This window comes from Trachypithecus francoisi, unplaced genomic scaffold (genome assembly GCF_009764315.1).
Source record: "Trachypithecus francoisi isolate TF-2019V2 unplaced genomic scaffold, Tfra_2.0 Lachesis_group1, whole genome shotgun sequence".
NCBI classification, from domain to species: Eukaryota; Metazoa; Chordata; class Mammalia; order Primates; family Cercopithecidae; genus Trachypithecus; species Trachypithecus francoisi.
Genome location: NW_022681454.1, coordinates 161784807 through 161803853, shown reverse-complemented (window position 1 = coordinate 161803853; position 19047 = coordinate 161784807). Strand labels below are relative to the sequence as shown.

The following is a 19047-nucleotide window of genomic DNA, read 5'->3' as shown; positions in this document are numbered from 1 at the left end:
TTTGGAAAGAATCATAGGTTCTCACCTTCTACCAAAATAACAATTTTTTTTGATTAATCTTTTTTTTCTCATTTTTAGAGAAGGGTGGTGATGGGGATAGCTATCTGTCTTCTGTATATAAATGGAGATAAATGGAGAAAAACCATTGTTCTCTGTTCCTTGCTTATGGAATATTTGACTGCTATTAGAGGAAAAATTTCCACGAGTTCTCATTGCATTGTCCCAGGGGTAATGTCTGTGTGGCAGAGTGGGTGAGGGGACTGGGGTCGGGGGAGAGAGAACGGAAGGGCCGGTAACATTATTTACTATAAGGTGGTTAATAAGGAGTCGGCTGATTCGGAACACCTGATGTGCACATTCTGGATAACATTTATAAAAGTGGGTATTAAAAACCCAACAGGGGATGATAGCAGTAGATGGAAATATGATTTTGAATTGTATTTATGATGTTATTTTCAAGGCGCACATTCTTTTTATTTCCAGATTCAAGTTAGGAGCTGTAGAAAACGCAGCTAAAAGTGTGAGCACTTCCCTAAAGGAAAAGCAGGAGACAAAAAGGCCTCCCAAAGCTGATAAAGAAGCCCATGTCATGGCTAACAAACTTCGAAAAGTTAAAAAATCCATAGAGAAACAAAAGATCATGTAAGTAGTTAACTAAAAAATTGACAAGTAGAGGGTTAAAATACTCCCCAAATCCTAGTAGGAAACATAAATTGAATATGTTCTATCAATAAGTTCTAGTTGTTGCTTGGACTTATTTCTAAATTGAGTACATTTGGGTGAGAGAATGGGGTAAAGATGAGTGACCATAATTGTACATTCATTCCTTAATTGCATCGATCAGTCTCATTTAGGACTTGAGAGTCCTACCACAGCCTGTCAGCCTAGGTAGATTTTATAACCTGATGTAATCATCTTACACAATAAGCACATCTTTGACACATATATGAACTCTGGCTGTCACTTAGTCCTCAGAAGGTTTAAATATAGACTACACACTTTGTCTTTGGTCATGACAAAGAAGTCTCACTAATATACCATCACAGTTTTATGAGTGATCATAAAAAGAACTTGAGAATGGATGGAAATTCTGATTTGATGCTTGGAAAGACTTAGCTAATGTGACTTCTCTTCCTTGCTCTCAATGTCTAATTCTGTCAACTCTAGGGCCATAATGTTTATCCCCTCTCTATGATCCTCTCCATCTTAAGTAATTTCCTGGCTTAGAAGCTCCTCATATCTTGCCTGGATGATCACAGAGGTCTTTTTTTTTTTTTTTTGGACTTCAGAGCCTTGAGGTTCACCACTCTCCAATCTAGTCAACAAATGATCTTGCACACGTTTGAATTGATAAAATTATCCCATGCTCAGTGTTCTCCCTTCACCCTTGCTTAGTTGATGAAGTCTACACTTCTTGACCATTATGCCGAAATGTTTTGGTATTTGCCTTAACTCTATCAGTCTCACTTCCTACCACTCTCCTCTATCAATACTCAATATTTATGATTCTCCTCACATGCCTTACTTTTCTGCCTCTTCCTTTCCGTGAACTGACCCATCCACCTTGAGTGCCCTCCTTCCTGATTGCTCCCAAAGCTTGTACTCATAATTTTTGGTATCTCATTTCTGAATCTTTCCCTGATTCCTGCAGTTAGACTTTCTACCCTCTCTCCTATGTTCTTCTACACTTTCAATAGCTAGTAGATCAATTATTGTAATATATTGTTGTTTGTATATATTTCTTTTTCCTAAATTTTAAGTTCCTTTACAACAGGAACCATGTATTTTTCTTTTTGTGTCTTCATTGCTTAGCACATTACCTGGCAGGTAATATTATTCCATAAATATATTTGAATGAATGAAAGATTTCTCTCCAAGTTGAAACAACTTTTAGAGCATCTCTGATTTAGGTTTTCCAAATTCCAGAGCAAACTAGAATTTGCTGCTGAACCTTCTGCTTATATTTCCTCTACCTATTTTTCTGTTTCCTTAGAAGTATGGGAGGTGAAAACCCAGGGATAGCATAGGAGGTGTAAGCCTTCTTAGCAACTGATCCTCAACAACCTTTCCTGAGGGCACCAGGAGCCACATTTCAGGTTGGATTAGTGACCAACAATTCAAGTTATAAAAATAAAGTGTGATTTAATGTGTTATTCATCACCGTACTGGGGGTGAGGGGGCCTTTAGATAGTCCCACTCTGGCCTCTTCCATCTGCATCCATTCCCATGAAGCAAGGGGCCAGTGGAGCTAAGGAGACGTGCCCACCCAGAGCTCATTCTCACCCTTGAATTCCAGGTTACTATGGAGCTATATTTGTCAAGGTAGGTGGATAGAATTTATTTTATTTAACAGTTTATTACCTTGGCTAAAAACTTAAAGTGAGGCAATAATATGTGGATCTTTGCCACATGCTCTGCAAATTTTAGGGCCAGGCCCTTCCATAGTCAGGGCATTCTCCCCTGAGTTAAGGGTAACATTAGTTAACACATAACAATGAAATACAAGTGAGCACATCTTCTCATATTTAGAATTTTCTTCCATGCACAGTTAAGAGAAAAATTTTAAAAAATCAAATAAGTGGTAATTGATTTGAGTGCATGTTACATTGAGGGGTGATGGATGGACAACACAGTATGTTGATATAATAGCCTAAACCAGGGTTTATGGAGGGGTCTCCTAGGTCAGATTCCCTAGTAGTATACACTGAGATGAGGATGTCTGTGGAAGGGATTTATTGAAGGTGTGTGCTCATGAGGGACCTATAAGAAAATGAACGAAGCAAGAAAGGGAAGGTGAAGAAAAGCAAGAATGTGGCTTCTGCTAGAAGATAGCCTGATTCTAACCCTACTGGGAATACTGGGGCACCAGAGAATTGCCCCACCTTGAGTCACGGGGGCTGATTTTTATACTTCATATCAGTCAGACTTTGGGTGTGGGCTGTTTCCCATCCACAGGAGAGGTTGTCACCACCCAGGCATCTCCAAGAGGCCCCTGTCAGTTTAGGGCAATTCTCCAGAGAATGGTGCAGCTGAGAGCCTTAGCAACCAAACTCAGAGCAGCTGTAGCATCCACTACAAGCAGGGAAGGAGAATGACTAGAATTGGCAATGTGGAACAAGGAGAACGCCTGCCTTACCTCCGAGCCTAGGGTCATGAAGGCCGAGGAAGAGAAAATGATCATCACTTTAGCAAGGAGAAACAGAGTTATCTCAGGAGAACTGGGTTTGGCAAGACTACAGCCAGAAGGAAAGGGAACATCCCAGAAAATATTAATATGTGATAGAATTTTCTCATAGTGGATCATAACATCCAGAGGCTAAAGAGGAAGGAAATTAGAGGAAGACTGAGTTACTGAAGATGCACAGCAGGCCGGGCACAGTGGCTCACACCTGTAATCCCAGCACTTTTTGGGAGGCCGAGGCAGGCAGACTACGAGGTCAGGAGTTCAAGATCAGCCTGGCCAACATGGTGAAACCTTGTCTCTACTGAAGATACAAAAATTAGCCAGGTGCAGGGATGGACACCTGTAATCCCAGCTACTCAGGAGGCTGAGGCAGGAGAATTGCTTGAACCTAAGAAGTGGAGGTTGCAGTGAGCCAAGATCATGCCATTTCACTCCAGCCTGGGTGACAGAGAAAGACTCCATCTTGAAAATAAAATAAAATAAAATAAAAGATGCACAGCAGTGGAAGTCTGGGTGAGAAGACTGATTTGGGAAGTCTTGGGCATCCTCTGGTGGCCAAATCAATTAATTACTTCATTATTTACAATTTCATTAATTAAAATTTTATTTTTATGAACAGAGATGAAAAGAGCCAGAAAAAAAACAGAAATGTGGATCAAAGCCTAATACATGAGGCTGAACATGATAATCTGCTCAAGTGTCTAGAGAAGAACCTGGAAATTCCACAGGACTGCACATATGCTGACCAAAAAGCAGTGGACACCGAGGTCAGCACTTACAGCGTGACCGTTCTCCAGACTATTTCATTTGGCAGCCATAGCTTCTTAATTGTAGACAATGTTTAATAAGATATATGCATAATATAATACATAATTAATACAATCCCTACCAAAGGGGAAATCTCCCTTAGCTACATATCACTCTTGAAGGTTTTGCCGTGCGTATCCAAAAAAGGACATGATAGTCTAAGCCAGGGTTTATGGAGGAGTCTCCTAGGTCAAATTCCCTAGTAGCACACACTGAGATGAGGATACCTGTGGAGGAGACTTAGGATTTGTAGATTATTTCTTGCTTGTTAACAGTTCACCTCTGAAAATGTCTGCCATTTCATAATTTATTTCTATTACATTGTTTCCACAGTCTGAATTCTAGACTTCAATTTCACATGCTTCATTTTAAAATTTGGGCACATGTGGTCCAATACACTTTAAATAATATTCACAGAATTTCTCAAACTCAGGGGCTTTTTACATTATAGCTAAAACACCAAAGAGGCATTGGAATATCTAAAACTGGTATTCAGAAACCTTTTAAAATGCAAATTACTCATGCTTATGGTAAACAAATTTGAAGGTATAAATTAGTAATAATAAAAGCAATGTCATCACTCATAAGTACTCACTGCCCTTCCAGACCAACCTTTTATCTCATTTTCCTGTGACTATACACATACAAACTTACATTTTGTGTATGTGTGTATACGTATACGTATACATGTATACATACACATGTATGTATATACATATACGTATACACACACACATATTCATTCTATTGTGCACCTTCTTTTGTAAGCTTCATGGTGTCTTATTTTTTATAACCATGTATTTAGATCATCATTTTAATGAATCCTTGATATTCTGTTGTATGAGTGAATACATAATTGAAGTAACCACTAACCAGTCTGTTGCTTTGGGAAGCTTTTTTTTTTTGTCCCTCTTCCTTCGTAAGCAGTGTTTATCTTTGTCCATCTATCTCTGGACACAGCTGTATTTCTTCTTTAAGACCTGGATATTTTTAAGACTATTCGTGCTCAGTTTCAATGGGAAGTAGGCATTCCCAGACCACGTAGGGTAAGGAACCTACTCTGCCTTCTTGGAGAAGTCTCTCTGTTGGGGAAAACTCCTAAGGCTCCAATAGCCAACTGATATCCCTCAGGCAAGAGCAGTCATGCACTCACCGATGCTGGGTGTTTTATCTGCTACTTTGTCAAAATTTTCTGCCCCAGAAGTGGAGTAAGACAGTTTAAGATGGTCTGTCCAAAGAAGTGGGAAGATTTTTCTTGTAGTTACTGTTGCTGCCATAAAAGGTTCTTTGTATTCATGTAGAGTCAATTTCAAATAGTTGCCTCATTTAGCCAAATTATTACATAGTATGCATGTTGTTTTCCTTTAGACATTTTTAATTATAATTAAAATTAAATCATAATCCCTAAATGTCTTGCTTCTTTTAGACTTTGCAGAAGGTATTTGGTCGAGTAAAATTTGAAAGAAAAGGTGAAGAATTGAAAGCCTTGGCAGAAAGGGGTATTGGATATCATCACAGTGCTATGAGTTTCAAAGAAAAACAATTAGTTGAAATCCTCTTTAGGAAAGGATTTCTTAGGGTAGGTAAATGTTCTTTATTCTAAAAATTGAAATTGTGACTGTTTCAAGCTGAATGTTCAGGAAAAGTAAAGAATACAACCACCATTTTTATTTTTTTCTCATGTAATTGTCTTTTAAAAAGTAAGTTGGCCGGACACAATGGGTCATACCTATAATCGTAGCACTTTGGGAGGCCAAGGCGGGTGGATCACCTGAGGTCAGAAGTTCGAGACCAGCCTGGCCAACATGGTGAAACCTGCCTCTACTAAAAATACAAAAATTAGCCGGGTGTGGTGGCAGGTGCCTGTAATCCCAGCTACTCAGGAGGTTGAGGAAGGAGAATTGCTTGAACCCGGGAGGCAGAGGTTGCAGTGAGCAGAGATCATGCCATCACAATCCAGCCTGGGGGATAAGAGCAAGACTTTGTCTTAAAAAAAAAAAAAAAAAGGCCCGGCGCGGTGGCTCAAGCCTGTAATCCCAGCACTTTGGGAGGCCGAGACGGGTGGATCACATGGTCAGGAGATCGAGACCATCCTGGCTAACATGGTGAAACCCATCTCTACTAAAAAAGTACAAAAAAAAAACAACTAGCCGGGCGAGGTGGCGGGCGCCTGTAGTCCCAGCTACTTGGGAGGATGAATGAACCCGCGAGGCAGAGCTTGCAGTGAGCTGAGATCTGACCACTGCACTCCAGCCTGGGCGACAGAGCGAGACTCCGTCTCAAAAAAAAAAAAAAAAAAAGTCATGATAAGACTGCATGTCATCTGTCTTATTTAATTGAAGAGGGGATTGAAATGCACTACTCAGTTTATCTCTTTTTGTTTGTTTGTTTGTTTTTGAACCTCCTGAGTAGCTGGGATTACAGGCGTGATAAGACTGCTTATCCTCTGTCTTATTTAATTGAAGAGGGGATTGAAATGCACTACTCAGTTTATCTCTTTTTGTTTGTTTGTTTGTTTTTGAACCTCCTGAGTAGCTGGGATTACAGGCATGCACCACCACGCCCAGCTAATTTTGTATTTTTAGTAGAGATGGGGTTTCTCCATGTTAGTCAGGCTGGTCTCGAACTCCCGACTTCAGGTGATCCTCCCACCTCAGCCTCCCAAAGTGCTGGGATTATAGGTGTGAGCCCCTCCACCAGGCCTAGTTTATCTCTTTTTCATGAGAATAAAAATATTTCCTAAACAAATACTTTGGCAAGTATTTCTACTGTGAAATATATCTATGTTCTCTCTCCTATCAGTGATAATGGACAAAAGGAAGACAAAAATAACTTTCAGACTGAACCCTTGTTATGTTATGTGCAGTGTGTCCTGTGACAGTGCACAGGGATTTTCTGGATACATTCATGAAGGAGCTTTATATAGTTTGCTTGTAAATTTGGATCTTTAGTAATATTCAAAAATTGACTTTTAAAAATTATTCATATTAAATTTTGTATGACATATATTACATTCACAAAAGAGAGAGAGAGAAAGACAAAGAGATTGAGAGTGTTTCTGCTACTCTAGGTAGCATCTTTTAAACTAAATGTTGAGGAAAATCTGACATCATAGTTAACAATGCTATTACCTGAAAAACAACCTAAGATGTAGCATTAACAACTTTGCTATGCTTTTCTCTTAACTAATAACAAATTATGTATTTATTTTAAAGGCTAATCACCACATACAATATTTTCTACATGATTATCAATTGATAGAAGAGAGACACACCTATTTTGATCAGCATATTCTGTGTTTAAAATAGTACCTGTTAAATAGTAGTTGCTCAATTACTGATAGGTTAATGAGATCACTCCACGAAAGTACTATGAAAATAGTGACAGCTTTGCTCTAGAGAACATTTTTTAAAAAGGTATTTATTATGGTTATTTTCTAAATGTATTATTATTTTCTACATTTTTGTTCTTATCAAAAAAACTTGATAAAAACAGGTAATAAATGATGTGTTGCATTTCCCAGATATATAGTGTCAGTTACAGAATAGTTAAAGAAGATCACTCTGTATACTTAAACATTAATACTAACCACAGCATTTATGACAATCACTATAAAAAGAAAGAGAAGATTATCAGAAATACCCAGTATTATATGAAAAGCATATTATCTAAGTAAACTTTTAAGTTTGTCCTGCTCCTTTTCTGGTCAGTTATGGCAATTCAAGGGGGAAAAGACAACTTTTTAAAATTACTGAGGTATGTTATTTCCATAGGCATAATCTCAACAAATTTTCGTAGACAAAATAGGTAATTGTCCAGAAGTGGATTTGTAAAAGTATTATTTCCCTATCATAAAAAATTTTCTGTCTAGTTATTCATTTAAAAATATTTACGGCCGGGCGCGGTGGCTCAAGCCTGTAATCCCAGCACTGTGGGAGGCCGAGACGGGCGAATCACGAGGTCAGGAGATCGAGACCATCCTGGCGAACACGGTGAAACCCCGTCTCTACTAAAAAATACAAAAAACTAGCCGGGCGAGGTGGCGGCGCCTGTAGTCCTAGCTACTCGGGAGGCTGAGGCAGGAGAATGGCGGAGAAGCTCGGGAGGCGGAGCTTGCAGTGAGCTGAGATCCGGCCACTGCACTCCAGCCCGGGCGACAGAGCAAGACTCCGTCTCAAAAAAAAAAAAAAAAAAAATATTTACTGGGCCAGGCGTAGCGGCTCACGCCTGTAATCCCAGCATTTTGGGAGGCCGAGGTGGGTGGATCAACTGAGGTCGGGAGTTCAAGACCAACCTAGCCAACATGGTGAAACCCCATCTCTACTAAAAATACAAAAATTAGCCGAACATAGTGGTGGGTGCCTGTAATCCCAGCTACTTGGGAGGTTGAGGCAGGAGAATCGCCTGAACCTGGGAGGTGGAAGTCGCAGTGAGCCGAGATTGTGCCATTGCACTCCAGCTTGGGCGACAAAAGTGAAACTCTGTCCCCCCCAAAAAAAAAATTACTGAACACCTATAAGTTGCCAGGTACTCTTATGGGTGCTGCGGATATAATAATGAATCTTGCTTGGAGTCTGGTATAAGACAAGTGAACAAACAAGTAATGTTATTGAGGTAGTCATTAATGCTATGAAGATAAATCATGTGAGACAGAGATAGATAATGACGGTAGGGATGGTTATTTTGGATATGGTGGGCTACAGATTCCTCTGTGACATTTCAACAGACAGCTGAAGAAGCCAGACAAATGAATATTTGGGGAAGAATATTCTGTGCAAAGCAAACAACGCATTTGGGAATGTACTTGTGGTGCTTGTGAAATAGCAAGAATACCAATGTGTCTAGTTTCTCTAGCTTTCCCATTGTGGCTTCATTGAAGCTCAAAGAGTTTTTCAGCAACTTTATGGCAAGAAATACTTGCATTCTATTAAAATGCTATTTTATGAAGTAATTATTTTATTCTCTTTCAAGGTGGTGACAGCTACTGGAACACTTGCTTTAGGTATCAACATGCCTTGTAAATCTGTGGTTTTTGCTCAAAACTCAGTCTATCTGGATGCCTTGAATTATAGACAGGTATTGCAAAATGCATAAACTTGCTTATTGTATTGCTGAAATACAGCCATAGCATAGTATAAAAAGTGAACCTTTAGTTTACAAACATACCGCAATTCACAGTAGCCTAACTGGGCATTCATCCTTGCCTGGCTTTCAGTTTTAGTTGTGGTATAGTTGAAAGCACCTGCATTTGGGATTGTGTGATTAACCAGATGTGTGACCTTGGATGAGATATCTAAACTGCCCAATTCTCATTTTCTATCTCCAAAATATGGGTAATAATTACTCTCCCACAGCATTTGCAAGAATTAAATAAGTGATTTGCATGGAAAATAGACATCAAAGGTGCTTGATACACTTTTACTCATTCATTTGCGGTGCGCAAGATTTTGCACTCTAGAGTTATCTTTAATGCTTCCCTCAGCTTTACTCCTGACAATCTATTACCAAGCCCACTTCATTACTTTCCTATAGCAGTATTTGATTTTTGCCTTGTGATTTCTGTATCCACCATCTTCTTCATACGTTCTTAGCCTTGTATTATTAGTACAATTTCCCTGATTCTCCATGCTCTTTATTCTACCACATCCTGCAGATAATGTAGTTTATCTTCATATGATTTCCCTGCTCAGAGACATTTGATAACTATTTCTGCTAGCAGATTCAAATTTAGATATGTCACCCACATTCAGGTTTTTATCAACGTTCTTCCCTCCCTTTATCTCTAAACACTTTTTGTTCTCCTTATAGGCCTTGTTCCTACCCAATATAAAATCCTTATATAATTTCCAGCATGTTACCAACCCCTCTTTTTTATTTCTATTGCTGCTGCTGTACTCTGAATGAATTCCTATAATGCATTTTTGGGAATCTTCTACTTTGGGCTCTGGAGCTAGGGTGTTTGATATTTGCGATGATGGACTTAGGAATGGAAATGTCAGGGTCTGAATTCTGGATCTTCCACTTTGTGGTTGTTTCAGTATGGGCACATCTCTTATATTCCCAGTGCCTTAGCACAGTCTAAGCACTTAATCAATAAGAGTTAGTATAACCTGTGTAAAGATTTTATTCATAACTTGCTTTTTCACAAGTAGCATTTCTGAATTTTATTTCACTCATGTATTTATTCTGGTTGTGCACATATTTTATTTTGTGATTTGTAATTCAACACACTTGTGTGTCAGAGAGGGCAGAAAAGGGATGAGAGATGGGGAAGATGGGCAGGGAGAGAAGATGGGCACATTAGAGTTCAGCTGTAAGTGATTTTGACATCATTGGTTTGCCGGTGTTCTTTGTTTCTTCAATAGATCATTATTTCTTTGGGATATATTATACAAATGCCTACTGCAATTAATGGCTTGAAATATTTACATAATGATGACAAATGTCTCAGTTTTCAGATCTATCTCAGTCATAGCAAATTTCCTAAGCACTATGTAGTTGCATGTTAGTGTCCGTTCCTTAATGGTTAGACATATGCACAATTTCCAAACTCCAAACCAGAGTAAAGGGCTCATTCTTACACTATGGCAGTAGAAGCATTTAGGGAAGTTATACATTGTAATTCTGTTCTCTTTTCAGATGTCTGGCCGTGCTGGAAGAAGAGGTCAAGATCTGATGGGAGATGTATATTTCTTTGATATTCCATTCCCCAAAATAGGAAAACTCATAAAATCCAATGTTCCTGAGCTGAGAGGACAGTTCCCTCTCAGCATAACCCTGGTCCTGCGACTCATGCTGCTGGCTTCCAAGGGAGATGACCCAGAGGATGCCAAGGCAAAGGTACCGTGCTGGACGCTGCCTGAGTTCAGTCTTCATCACTGACCTGGCTCTAGTCACCTCTGCTGTTCTTTCAGAAGTCTGTAGCAATCACCCTTGAGTTTCCTCAGTCCTTTAATGTTTTACAATGTCTTGAATAGTATAGAATTGGGAGTAGCTAGGGAGAAGAACAGTTTGGTTTGTTTCTACCATCAGACATGGAATTTGTGGCTTGATGAGCACTGAAAAGCACTCAGGATTACTATTTTCAGGTGTGAAATGCAGTGTCCTATAGTAGTTAAGTGCTGGCTATGAATTTAAAAAGCTCTAGGCAATTAATAGCTTCCTTTCTACAATTTAGAAAGAAAAGAAAGATTTATTTTTATGATTTTGTAACAAAAAAGTTTAAGTGTTTCATGAAAAAGTAACTCAAACTTAGGAATACTTGGGAAATGTAGAATGTTGATATAAGAAAAAAGTGCCCCTGTTTCACTCCCATTCACATTATCATTTTTTTTCAGTCAGTTTTCTAGGCATGGGTGTGTATTTGATTTTTAAACACTGATAACATTGTATGTAACTGAACTTCAAAATATGATTGTAAACCTTTCCTGATGTATGTTGCCTGGATAAAAATTTTGTAGCCAGTCTCTCAATGATGGATTTAAAATTCATGATTATGTAATTTGATTCTCGTCTTTATGGAGACGCATTGTTAGTGATGCCTGTTCTTTCTGTTTTTGTGTAGTGATTAGCATGCCCAGGTAAATCAGATACTGGTTTCTCAAGTTAGGATTCTTCTAGAATTCTTTTGATGAGTTGGCTGATCCTACAGAACAGTCATACATCATTTTTAAGACCAAAATTTCCCCATTCTTGAGTTCTTCTTTTATACCTGTCTCTAAAGAGGAGTACATCTTCTAATAAGGTTTCTTTTTTTTTTTTAAATGGTTATCAGGGTGGTTCATTTTCTTTGCCTTGCATGTTTGAGAGGACATACATGTAAATTTCTCACATATGGGACTCTTAAAAGTGGGCATAACATTCATAGAATATTATTGTCTTCATTCATTAAATCAAACTAAGATTGTTTCCACTGCCTTTTGGCATTTAATGTTTTACATAGAGGAACCATGGCAGTTTCTGTTCTCTGGCGGTTAACTTGATATTTTTTTCTGTATATGCAATTATATGAATCTGTTGCTTTATTCTATTTCAAATGTTTTATTTCCTAGGATTTTCTGGATTTATGGATCCTTTAAAAATGGCTGTTTTTGTTATTATATGAGAACTTTCAATCTTTGTGCTCAGGTTTTTATTTATTGTGGTGAAATGCACATAAAATTTTCCATCTTTAACCATTTTAAATGTACAGTTCAGTAGTGTTAAGTAAGTTCATATTGTTATGCAATGCTCAGGTATTTTTCAAATGAAGAAGAGATCCTTGAATTGTATCTTTGTTATTTGCTTCTGTTAATTGTTCAGTGGTTTTTTCAGGAAAAGCTATAATTTTTAAATTGAAACTCACTTTTCTGTTCTTCATTCCTGTTTTTTTCTTTATGAGAAAATATGAAACTTATCTTCCATATCACTGATGGCCTGAAGTGCAAATGTGGGTTTTAATTCTGCTACTACTGGACTTTTGTTTTTCTGAAATTCTTTTTTTTTTTTTTTTTTTTTGAGATAAAGTCTTGCTCTGTCACCAGGCTGGAGTGCAGTTGTGCGATCTCAGCTCAGTGCAACCTCTGCCTCCCGGGTTCAAGCAATTCCCCTGCCTCAGCTTCCTGAGTAGCTCGGACTACAGGTGTGCACCACCACACCTGGCTAATTTTTTGTATTTTAGTAGAGATGGGATTTCACCATGTTGGCCGGGATAGTCTCGTCTCCTGACCTTGTGATCCACCCATCTTAGCCTTCCAAAGTACTGGGATTACAGGTGTGAGTCACTGCACCTGGCCCCTGAAATTCTTTACTACTCCATCCATCACTCTTTTATATCATAATCATGTATTTTTAAATGTCAATTTATATTGTCTCTATACTATAGGCTGTAGTGCGTTGTCTCAAAGAGGTCATATCATTTGGCATCCATGATGGGTGACAAATAATTTTTCCTTTTTTTCCATCTTCTTATTTTATTTTATTTTAAGTTCTGAGTCACATGTGCAGAATTTGCAGGTTTATTATGCAAACATGTGCCATGGTGGTTTGCTGCACCTATCAGCCCATCACCAAAGTGTTAAGCCTAGCATGCATTAGCTGTTTTTCCTGATGCTCGCCCTCTCCCTGCCCCAACAGGCCCTGGTATGTGTTGTTCCCCTCCCTGGGTCCATGTGTTCTCATAGTTCACCTCCCACTTATAAGTGAGAACATGTGGTGTTTGGTTTTCTGTTTCTGCATTTGTTTTCTGAGGACGATGGCTTCCAGCTCCATCCATGTCCCAACAAAGTAGATGATCTCATTCCTTTTTATGGCTGTATAGTATTCTGTGGTGTATATGTACCAGTTTCTTTATCCAGTCTCTTGTTGATGGGCATTTGGGGTGATTCCATGTCTTTGCTATTGTGAATAGTGTTGCAGTGAACATATGTGTGCATATATCTTTATAATGGAATGATTTATATTCCTTTGGGCATATACCCAGTAATGGAATTGCTGGGTCAAATGGTATTTCTACCTCTAGTTCTTTGAGGAATCTCCACACTGTCTTCCACAGTGCAATTGAACTGATTTACACTCCCAGCAACGGTGTAAAAGCATTCCTATTTCTCTGCAACCTCACCAGCATCTATTGTTTCTTGACTTTTTAATAATTGCCATTCTAATTAGTGCGAGATGGTATCTCATTGTGGTTTTGATTTGCGTTTCTCCAATGAGTGGTGATGTTGAGTTTTTTTCATATGTTGGCTGCATGTATGTCTTTTTTGAGAAGTGTCCATTCATGTCCTTTGCCCACTACCTAATGGGGTTGTTTGTTTTTTTCTTATAAATTTAAGTTCCTTGTAGACTCTGGATATTAGACCTTTGTTGAATGGATAATTTTCTCCCATTCTGTAGGCTGTTTGTTTTCTCTGATGATTGTTTCTTTTGCTGTGCAGAAGCTCTTTAGTGTAATTAGATCCCATTTATCAATTTTTGCTTTTGTTGCAATTGCTTTGGGCATTTTCATCATTATATTATTCCATGTTCATGCTGCTGATAAAGACATACCCAAGACTGGGCAATTTACAAAAGAAAGAGGTTTAATGGAGTTACAGTTCCACATGGTTGGGGAGGCCTCACAATCATTTCAGAAGTCAAGGAGGAGCAAGTCATGTTTTATAATGGATGGCAGCAGGCAAAGAGAGAGAGAGCTTGTGCAAGGGAACTCCTCTTTTTAAAAGCATCAGATCTCATGATAGTTAGTCACTATCACGAGAACAGCATGGGAAAGACCCGCCCACATGGTTTAATTACCTCCCACCAGTTTCCTCTCATGACGCATGGGAATTGTGGGAGTTACAATGTAAGATGGGATTTGGGTGAGGACACAACCAAATCATATAATTCCACCCCTGGTCCTTCCCAAATCTCATATCCTCACATTTCAAAACCAATCATACCTTTCCAACAGCCTCCCAGAGTCTTAACTCATTTCAGCATTAACTAAAAACTCCACAGTCCAAAGTCTCATCTGAGACAAGGCAAGTGCCTTTTACCTATGAGCCAGTAAAATCAAAAGCAAGTTAGTTACTTCCTAGATACAGCGAGGGTACAGGCATTGGGTACATACAGCCATTCCAAATGGGACAAATTGGCCAAATCAAAGGCACCACAGGCCCCAAACAAGTCCAAAATCCAATGGGAAAGTCAAATCTTAAAGCTCGAAAATCATACCCTTTGACTCCGTGTCTCACATCCAGGTCACACTGATGCAAGAGGTGGGCTCCCATGGCCTTGGGCAGCTTCACTCCTATGGCTTTGTATGGTATAGTGCCCTTCCTGGCTGCCTTCATGGACTGGCATTGAATGTCTGTGGCTTTTCTAGGCTCATGGCACAAGCTGTCAGTGGATCTGTCATTCTGGGGTCTGGAGGGTAGGGGTCACAGCTCCAATAGGTGGTGCCCCAGTAGGGACTCTGTGGGTTCTCTAACCCCATATTTTCCCTTTGCACTGCCCTAGCAGAGGTTCTCCACGAGGGCCCCATCCCTGCAGCAAACTTCTGCCTGGACATCCAGGCATTTCCATACATCCTCTGACGTCAAGGCAGAGATTCCCATACCTCAGTTCTTGACTTCTGTGCACTCTCACGCTCAACACCATGTGAAAGCTGCCAAGGCTTGGGGCTTCTGCTCTCTGAAGCAATACCCTGAGCTATACCTTGGCCCCTTTTAGTCATAGCTGGAGCAGCTGGGATGCAAGGCACCAGGTCCCTAGACTGTACACAGCAGAGGAACCCTGGGCCTGGCCCAGGAAACCATTTTTTTTCTCCTAAATCTCTGGGCCTGTGATGAAAGGGACTGCCACAAAGGTCTCTGACATGCCCTGGAGACATTCCATTATCTTGGTGATTAATGTTTGGCTACCCATTACCTGTGCAAATTTCTGCAGCCGGCTTGAATTTCTCCTCAGAAAATGGGATTTTCATTTCTGTTGCATTGTCAGGGTGCGAATTTTCTGAACTTTTATGTTCTGCTTCCCTTATAAAACTGAATGCCTTTAACAGCACCCATGTCACCTCTTGAATGCCTTGCTGCTTAGAAATTTCTTCTGCAAGATACCCTAAATCATCTCTCTCAAGTTCATAGTTCCATAACTCTCTCAGACAGAGGCAAAATGCTGCCTGTCTTTTTTCTAAAACATAACAAAAGTCATCTTTGCTCCAGTTCCCAACAAGTTCCTCATCTCCATCTGAGACCACCTCAGCCTGGATTTCATTGTCCATATGATTATCAGCATTTTGGTCAAAGCCATTCAAGAAGTTTGTAGGGAGTTCCAGACTTTCCCACAGTTTTTGTCTTCTTTTAAGCCCTCCAAACTGTTCCAATTTCTGCCTGTTACCCAGTTCCAAAGTCACTTTCACATTTTCAGGTATCTTTTCAGCAGCGCCCCACTCTACTGGTACCAATTTACTATGTTAGTCTGTTTTCATGCTGCTGATAAAGATATACCCAAGAGTGGGAAGTTTGCAAAAAAAAAAAAAAAAAAATGGTTTTAATGGACTTACAGTTCCGCATGGCTGAGGAGGTCTCATAAAAAAGTCAGAATGCAAGGAGGAGCAAGTCATGTCTTACAATGGATGGCAGCAGGCAAAGAGAGAGCAAGTTTTTGCAGGGGAATTCCTCTTTTTAAAACCATCAGATTTCATGAGACTTATTCACTGTTATGAGAACTGCATGGGCAAGATTTGCCCCCATGATTCAATTACCTCCCACTGAGTTCCTTCCATGACATACGGGAATTGTGGGAGTTATAATTCAAGATGAGATTTGGGTGGGTACACAGCCAAACCACATCAATCATGAAATATTTGCCCATGCCTGTGTCCTGAATAGTATTACTTAGGTTATCTTCTAGAATTTTTATAGTTTTGGGGTTTACCTTTAAGTCTTTAATCCATCTTGAGTTAATTTTTGTATAAAGTGTAAGGATAGGGTCCAGTTCAATTTTCTGCATATGGCTAGCCAGGTCTTCCATCATCATTTATTAAATAGGAAACCTTTCCGCATTGCTTGTTTTTGTCGAAGATCAGATAGTTGTAGATGTGTGGTCTTGTTTCTGAGTTCTCTATTCTGTTCCAATGGTCTATGTGTCTGTTTTGGTACCAGTACCATGCTGTTTTGGTTACTGTAGCCTTGTATTAAAGGTAGAAGTTGGGTAGCATGATTCCTCCAGCTTTGTTCTTTTTACTTAGGATTGTCTTGGCTGTATGGGCTCTTTTTTGGTTCCACTATGAATTTTAAAATAGTTTTCTTTCTAATTCTGTGTAGAATGTCACTGTTAGTTTAATGGGAATAGCACGGAATCTATAAATTACTCTGGGCAGTATGGCCATTTTCACAATATTGATTCTTTCTCTCCATGAGCATGAAATGTTTTTTCATTTGTTTGTGTCCTCTCTGATATCCTTGAGAAGTGGATTGTAGTTCTCCTTGAAAAGGTCCTTCACTTCCCTTGTTAGCTGTATTCCTAGGTATTATATTCTCTTTGTAGCAATTGTGAAGGGGAGTTCATTTGTGATTTGGCTCTCTGCTTGTTTGTTGTTGGTTTATAGTAAAATGCTTGTGATTTTTGCACATTGATTTTGTACGCTGAGATTTTGCTGAAGTTGCTTATCAGCTTAAGAAGCTTTTGGGTTGAGATGATGGGGTTTTCTAGACATAGGATCATGTCATCTGCAAACAAAGACAATTTGAGTTCCTGTCTTCCTCTTTGAATATCCTTTATTTCTTTCTCTTGCCTGATTGCCCTGGCCAGAACTTTCAATACTATGTTGAATAAGAGTGGTGAGAGAGGGCATACAAATATTTTTTCAAAACAACTTTTTTTTTTTGCTGCATATAGAAAACAATTTTCATATGTCAGATCTTTTCTTTAGAGGAAAAGATGTCCTTGTCACAGTCTATGAGGTCCTGTAGTATATGATCTCTTACCAGCTTGCAGACGTCACTTCTTCCTGTCTCCCACATGGCCAGCTGCCCACTTCATGAGCACCCCAGACACATTCCGGTCTGAGGACCATGGCTCTTACTGTTTCTTCTCCTTCTAAGATCTTCCCTGAGACATATACATGGCCTCACTCTCTTACCACATTGAATTCTTTACTGTAACATTACATAGTGAAGCCTACCCTCACCATGCCTTCTAAATGGTAAACGTTTCCCCTGTCTGCTGCATTGACAGTGTTCCTTATTCAGTTAAATAGAGTTCTCATCAGTTCCTATATAGCATCAAATTATCTATGTATCTATCTACATTGATCTATCTTTATGTTTATCATCTATATTTCTATCCATCTACCTACCTATCTCTATCTCTATCTATCTATCTATCTATCTATCTATCTATCTATCTATCATCCATTTTCTATCTGCTATCTAACTACCTTTCTATCATGTATCATTCTATCATTTATCTTTCGATCCATCTATCTACATCTATCAATCATCTATCCACCTATCTATCATCTATCTTTCTATCTTCCTATCTCTATCATGTTTTTATGTATTTTATCTATATTTCCCACTAGAATGTAAGCACTCCAAGGACAATAATGTTCATTTGTCTGATTTTCTGATGTAGACATTCAATAAATTTTTATAGCATGACCATAATTTTAGGAAGATGATAAATTTTTCTTAAGAAGAATTGGTCTATTGTGGGTTTTTCTATTTTATCACTTTGGATACATCTCTCCAAATCTGATGGTTTGCCAAGCAATAGGATATATGAAATTTCTTCTGGATTCATTCTATCCACCTAAATGCTAATCAAATACCCTTTCAGATCTGAGCTGGATGAATAGTTTTTGGCTCAAATATCAGTGTTTAGCAGATCTTCATCTATATAGTTTTCTGAATTGAAAGGTCATGTTCTACTTCTGCTGGTCTTATTACACATTGATTATCTGGATGACATTAATCACAATAAACTATAGTATGCAATGCCATCAGGATTCTTATCATCTTTGTATGACTTTAATATGAAGTCTGTACTTCTGTGGTTATAGTGAACCACCATGAAACCCTCATACCTTACTATGCTGTTTTCTGACTGTTGCCATCTCTGACTAAAAGTGGCATATGAGAGAGAAGAGGTTGCAAATATACCATATATGGTGCCCTCAAAAAGTATCATCCCACAGTAAGGAGATGGAAAGTGCACTCCCTTCTTCCACCCTTCCACTCTTTCTCCCTTTCTCTCTTCTTCCTTCTCTCTCTCTTCCCTTCCTCTTCCCTTCTCTCCTTCTTTCCCTCTCTGCCTGCCTGCCTGCCTTTCTTCCTTCCTTCTTTCCTTCCTTCCTTCCCTGCCTCCCTCCCTCCCTCCCTCTCCCCTCCCTCCCTTCCTTCCTTCCTTCCTTCCTTCCTTCCTTCCTTTTTTCCTTTTTTCCTTCACTCCCTCCTCCTAGACCATTAGCCGTATAGTAAGTAGAGATTCTTTCTAGGTTCTATAAACCCTCAGGCCTAAAGACAGCTAAGTTTCCATTTTGGCGATACTGGGATTTTTTTTTTTTTTTTTTTTTTTGGAATTTCATGGACATT

The 19047-nt window shown here is 39.1% G+C and overlaps 1 protein-coding gene across 4 annotated transcripts in view; it reads left to right on the top strand.

Annotated features, from left to right (window-relative positions):
* The window catches only part of DDX60 (DExD/H-box helicase 60), a 106269-nt gene that overhangs the window by 65051 nt on the left and 22171 nt on the right, over positions 1 to 19047 (top strand). For all 4 annotated transcript variants that reach the window (XM_033215630.1, XM_033215628.1, XM_033215631.1 and 1 more), the window contains 5 exons: positions 484 to 642; positions 3804 to 3951; positions 5418 to 5570; positions 8963 to 9067; positions 10631 to 10831. In XM_033215630.1, coding sequence (XP_033071521.1) covers positions 484 to 642; positions 3804 to 3951; positions 5418 to 5570; positions 8963 to 9067; positions 10631 to 10831 — 766 coding nt within the window. The remainder of the gene's footprint in view (positions 1 to 483; positions 643 to 3803; positions 3952 to 5417; positions 5571 to 8962; positions 9068 to 10630; positions 10832 to 19047) is intronic.